Genomic DNA, 6,127 nt, shown 5'->3' on the forward strand with positions numbered 1-6,127 from the left:
AAAGCTCAGCAGGTCCGGCAGCATCTGTGAAGAACACAGGTCACTGTTCATATTTGGGGGCCGGTGACCACTTCCTCAGTCCTGACGAAGAGTCACCGGACCCGAAAAGTTACCTCTTGATTTTTCATCACAGATGCTGCCGGACCTGCCGAGCTTTTCCAGCAACTTCTGTTCTGATTACAGGCAGCTGATGGACTTCCAGCTTCAGTTATTGCTTGCCTGGCCTGTGTGTCCCTGGGAACAGCCGGCAAAGCGCAGTGTCCTGTGTCACAGAACCAGTCGACATGAACAAAAAGGAAACTCTGCATCTCTTCTCAGATCTCCCGAAGCAAAGGCACATCGCGTGAGGAAATGGGAGCAATGCTGCTGCCTGCCCTGGTGAGGGAAACTGTGTGTGTGTTTGTGTGTTTGAGGGTGAGGGAGGTGGCTTTTCAGACTACCTGGATACCTAAACTTCAGGGGTAGTTATAAGGAGAGATTACACATTTTAGCCTGTTTTTTCCCCTAGAATTTAGAAGGTTAAGGGGTAGTCTGATCGAAGTCTTCAAGATATTAACAGGAAAAGACAGGGTAGATAAAGATAAGCTACTTCCACTGGTTGGGGATTATATAACTAGGGGGAATAGTCTGAGAATTGGGGCAAAGCCATTCAGGAGAGATGTTAGGAAGCACTTCTACACACAAAAGGTGGGAGAGGTTTGGAACTCTCTTCCACAAAGGGCAGTGAATGTGGGATTAGTCGTCAATATTAAATCAGCGATAAACTTTTTTTTTTGTTAAGCAACCGTATTAAGAGACATGGGCCAAAGGCAGGTATATGGATTTAAACCACAGATCAGTGATCCCCTCATTGATTGGCAGAACAGACTCGTTTGGCCGAATGGCCTACTCCTGTTCCTATTACAATCTACTCAGGGAAACCATCCAACACTTGTTAAAATAATTGGCTCATTCCCAAGTCAGCGGAGAGTGCTCTAATCAAATCCGGTTGATGTAAGTGAGGACAACATTTTAAATGATGGTGCCCCGTTGTATTAATCTGCCTCATAAATCAAGTGGCCCTAAATCAAATGTGACCTTTTTGTTTTAAAAAGAAGTTATTTTCGTTTTCTTGTGACGAAATCAATTCCAAGACCTTGAACAGACCAATAAAATACACGTGTTGGACACTTTCTTCAAAGTTAGTCTGTTCCTTCAACGCCACCCCATGCACCACCAACCCCCACCACCCCCCACGCCACAGCGACGCATTACGACGATGGGAAAACTGTTAGAACCTGTGGTGTAGGTATAAAGGACGCTGATTCTTTGTTGTATCAAAGTTAGGAACCTCGATCTTAACAACTATTCATTTTTTTTTGTTGAGATAATTACGCATTGAATAAAAGTTCATTTTTCTAAAGTCCTTATCAAGTCAAACTTCCAAAATTAGTCGGAAGTAATGCTTTAATAATCGCCTTCCTCTCTTTTTTAGAAAAAAATGTCTGAAACACATTATAAACTTTTTGCCAGTTAATGACAACTATCGGAAGTAGCACTTTGCTCAGTTGTATGTGAGAGGTATCCACCAATCAGGGATAAAACGGCATTGAATCGAACAGAGGCTCATATTGAAAAAGCTGGTACTGAGACGGTAGCAGTCTGATGGGAGATAAGATTGGCTGTGTGAGAACGCTTTCTCTTACAACTCCACTTTGAACAGATAAGAAGATTGGAAGTCTGTGATATCAAACGATGTTCTATCTGAATAGAATTTAGAGCTGAATAAAGGATCAAACAGAGATCATGTGAGTCCACCCCTTTTGGAGAAGCATTACTGAGGACTTGTACGGTTTTGCAGAATTGAAATTGGGAGAAAACAATAAAAAATTAAGATATACAACACCAGCCAGGTATCAGTCTTAAAGCTATACTTCCATGTGAATATCAACCTAGTCCAACCAAAAAGCGTCATTTAAATTAATGCTCTGAAAAGAAAGAACAGAATTTATTTCTAACAAGGACTCTGCTACTGTACCGTGACTCCCCATAAAGCAAGCCTAAGAGGTATTTGATACAAGCAGTTCAGCCAAACTGCACTGCTTTTGTCAAACCACATTTGAATCATGCCAGAGGGCGGCTGAAGATCGCCAAGATTTGGAAATTGTACGTAAACAACCGACGGTGAAGTAGTTAATCCGAAACGTCTGGGGGGAAATGCAGAGTTTCTAACGGTGATTCCCCATTGGTTTGAAGCCGGGCTGGTCGCTTGTGCAGTTTATGGTTTGTGTGTTGCCACATGAATCTCCCCATTATCTCCTTCTCCAGGAGCTGGAGACGGCAGGGCTGGGCGGTGATGCTGGGGGAGGGTGTTGAGGGTCATGGAGCGGGGATTGTGAGGGTGGCGGTTAGTATTCTGCGGGTTGACGGTATTTGGTTGATGTGAACTACTTTCACATTCAGACAGCAATGTAACCACTGATTGGTCACCGCGCAGTTTCTGCAAAACTATTCTGGGTTTGAGATGACGACGGAATATTTGGAAGTTTGTTCTGTATTTGAGAGGTTAATAGGAACGTTTAGATTAGGCACTTACACCACAATGAGCTCACAGCTGTGTATGGTTCAGTGAGGACAAGGGGAGTCACTCAACTTGCCCGTTTTTGGTAAACGACAGAAAGAGATTAAAAAAAAGGCGACCGCTTCAGGGACCAATGGGAATGTAGGCTCCATTCCCAGGGATGTGGTCAAGATCTTTCTCAATCTTGCAGCGTTGCTCAACATCCCAGAAACCATCAAAAAAAAGACACACATCACTCCCACCTTCTCAATGTCCACTTTAACCTGGGGGATACCACCCCCACGAGCCACTTCCTGATGTTATCAGTTAACATCCAGAGACCACAGGCCTGTTCACATAAAGCAGACAGCAGTAACTGCCCAATCTCTCCAGATTTCAACAGGAAATTGAGGCCAGAAACTAAAACGGCCGGTGGGAAAACCAAGCCCACTGACAAGTGACCAGATGGGTACATGAATAGGAAGGGTTTGGAGGGATATGGTCCAAATGCAGGCAAATGGGACTGCATTTATTTAGGATATCTGGTCGGCATGGACGAGTTGGACAGAAGGGTCTGTTTCTGTGCTGTTTAGCTCTATGACTCTATCCAGAGCAAACTCAATTCGCTGGCCACCATTGGCGCTGGCTGCCGTTTCCGAGTCACTACACAACTTCTGTCACTGATTGGAAATATTTAAGAAATAAATATACGGCTCTGAAGATTTTAAAGGTGTCAGGGAGTGCGGGAATATGGCGATAAGATAGATCGTGACCCTCATCAGGTTGAAGGGAGGAAGGGAATTGAATTGCCTACTTCAGCTCGATTTTTCGGAGTCTTTATGGCGCCGGCTAATTTATCTCTTAATGAAGTCATTTCACTCAACAAAGCTAACGGGTGCAAAACAGAAATTGCTGAAAAAGCTCAGCACGTCTGGCAGCATCTGTGGAGAGAAATCAGAGTTAATGTTTCGGGTTGAGTGACCCTTCCTCCAGCAATTTCTATTTTTGTTTCTGGTTTACAGCATCCGCAGTTCTTTTTCGGTTTTTATTCAAAGTGAACGGGTGCGCTTGGTTGTGTTCTGGGTCACGTTGTTTCTGTGGTATCTAATACGATGTCGGCGCAACATCACGGGCCGAAGGGCCTCTACTGTGCTGTACTGTTCTATGTTCTATGCATGTACTACTGAAGCTTATTATCCAAGCCCATTCTGACAATGTGTGGAACGCTTTTTAACTGCTTTATCTTAGTATCTGAAATTAGCATCTCACGAACATTCACATCATTAAAATGTGTCTTGATTTTAATATTTTTATCATAAGGTTAACTCACCGACGCATAGAGGCGTCCTCTTTTATTCATAGCCAGGTATTTACCCGAGAACAGGCCTTTAATTGCCACAACTCCCACATCAACAGCTGTTATTTCCAAAATACCTGGAAATGAAACAAACAGAAAGCCGTGGAGCAGGATGCCACATTTGCTCTGGTTCATAGATCATAGCAAACTCAATGCAGGAAGAGTCAGGGACTGAAATAAACCGAAGTGAACTTGTTCCAGTGATTGTGTCATAGCTGGTCTGGACTTGCTGATATAAAAAGATACCTACAACCGCTGTATGATCTTCCAACAAAACTGCTGCAATTTTCCTGCCGAAATAAGATTTTTGTGCTCACGTGTATGGCAGAAATGTTGCATGAATCTAGCTGAAAGAGGCCGAAGTTCGGAGCAAACGAACAATGTAGGGGGACCTGAAAACAACAAATGCTGGAGATCACAGCGGGCCAGGCAGCATCCGTGGCGAGAGAGCAAACTTAACGTTCCAAGTCTAGATAACTCTTCGTCAGAGCTGACGTGAGCTTGCTCTCTCTCCATGGATGCTGCCTGACTAGCTGTGATCTTCATTGTTGCTTTCAGTTCAGATTCCAGCATCTGTTCCTACACTGTAGGGGAGTTGATTCTAACGATTCATTTCATCCCCCCATTATTACATGGCCCCAGCCAATCCCATGGTCATCTACATTTCTGACCCAAACTTGAGCATCCAATGTTACGATTTGTGTCGGTTCCTTTATCAAAATATTTCTAACAGCTGCCCGGGGCCATTGTGAGTTTGAGATGCTCTTCCCAACTTTCCACATCTATGAATCTTCTTATCTCTTTAATGTGGGATAATTAAAGCTACTGCAGCTATCACAATTAGTACAGGTGCTTTTCAAATACTTATATCAACCTCGTAGAACATCAGTCACTTTCGGCTTAATCTAAGCGTGGTTAACTGCTTTGTATGCAGAAAGGAATCATTATCTTGTGTGCGCTCCCACCACACTCCTTTCGTGTGTACCATACATTTCGGAAGTCTAGCACTCGGACATTGTCTCAGCACCATTATAATTAATCCCGGTTCAGGCTATTACAGCAGTTCATTGCTCTAATGGGTCTCGCCGATGCACCCAACACAAAGGATTGGGAGAAGGGGAACAATTTAACCGCTTTGTGGCGTTAAGAAAACAAATCTGTGTCTAGTTCCTATAATGGCGCAACGCATTAGGATTGTAATGACACTGAGCCTTCAGGGGAAATGACGCGTGTTGGGATAAATCCCTGGAATGGGTCGGTTTCTTCAGAGATGCTTAACCAAAGTGACAGCTTACTGCAGTTAGCCTTTATTCAGGGGAATAAACTACCTTAGTGTCACTCCTGGACTGAACCCTAATACAAAGCGCGTAAATTGAACAAAAATCGCCGCCAACAGCACGTGGACCGGCCTCAGCGGAATGAGAACAGGGAACCCCGAGGTGTCAGACGCCAGGAGCTGTGGTCCTCAATCAGACCCTTAAAACCCTTCATCAAGATCACACCCCGGGGAAGGGGCAGAGCGCGTTCAAAACACGCGGCGGATCTTTTTCTTTTGGAATAGAGTATGGGATGGATTTACATTCAGCGATTGGCTGCAATGTGCAGAATTATACTGGGGCGGGGGCGGGGTGGGGGTGGGGGGTAGCTGGTCTGAAAGGCTTGGGGGCCGGAGAAACATACAGAAGGGAAAGTTGGAGGCAGAATGTAAAGTTCATTGTGCTGTTTCTGAGCAGAGGAGTCAGGCGATGCAGCACTTTGCTAAAAGATATGAGAGAGACTGAGCAGCGAGCCTGAAACCTTAACATGCCCCAGAGAGGGGGCAACTGCTGGAATATCTACTGACACCGCGAAAATAAACTGACAACCAAAACAAAACAGTGAAAAGGCATTGGACTCGTAAAGTGTCAACTATTAAACTAAATCGCTACTCAATGTGAAATGATGCCTTTGGATCGAATTACGATGAGAGGAAATCTGAACTCAGAAGTTGCAGAATCTAAACCACTCTTTCCCTATCCGGACCTTCTGCAGCCAATTGGTTGGGCTTCAGATCCTACACACTCGCCTCAAGGAGATTTCTGTCTTTCCAAATAAAATGCAGTGTAAAGCAATGAGGATGAAGCTTGCGGTTCAGTGCAGTGGCATCCCAAAGGACACGGTTCAATACTCCCTCCACCCCCAAACACACACATCTCCCCCACCCACACACACATACACACACATCTCCCCCA

At 44.6% G+C, this 6,127-nt stretch overlaps 1 protein-coding gene across 1 annotated transcript in view; it reads right to left on the bottom strand.

Moving 5' to 3' along the window:
• The window catches only part of fgf3 (fibroblast growth factor 3), an 18,632-nt gene that overhangs the window by 11,354 nt on the left and 1,151 nt on the right, over positions 1 to 6,127 (bottom strand). The window contains exon 2 of the mRNA XM_048606903.1: positions 3,870 to 3,973. Within this exon, the coding sequence (XP_048462860.1) occupies positions 3,870 to 3,973 (104 nt within the window). The remainder of the gene's footprint in view (positions 1 to 3,869; positions 3,974 to 6,127) is intronic.

This window comes from Rhincodon typus, chromosome 17, assembly GCF_021869965.1.
Source record: "Rhincodon typus isolate 14 chromosome 17, sRhiTyp1.1, whole genome shotgun sequence".
Taxonomy (NCBI): Eukaryota; Metazoa; Chordata; class Chondrichthyes; order Orectolobiformes; family Rhincodontidae; genus Rhincodon; species Rhincodon typus.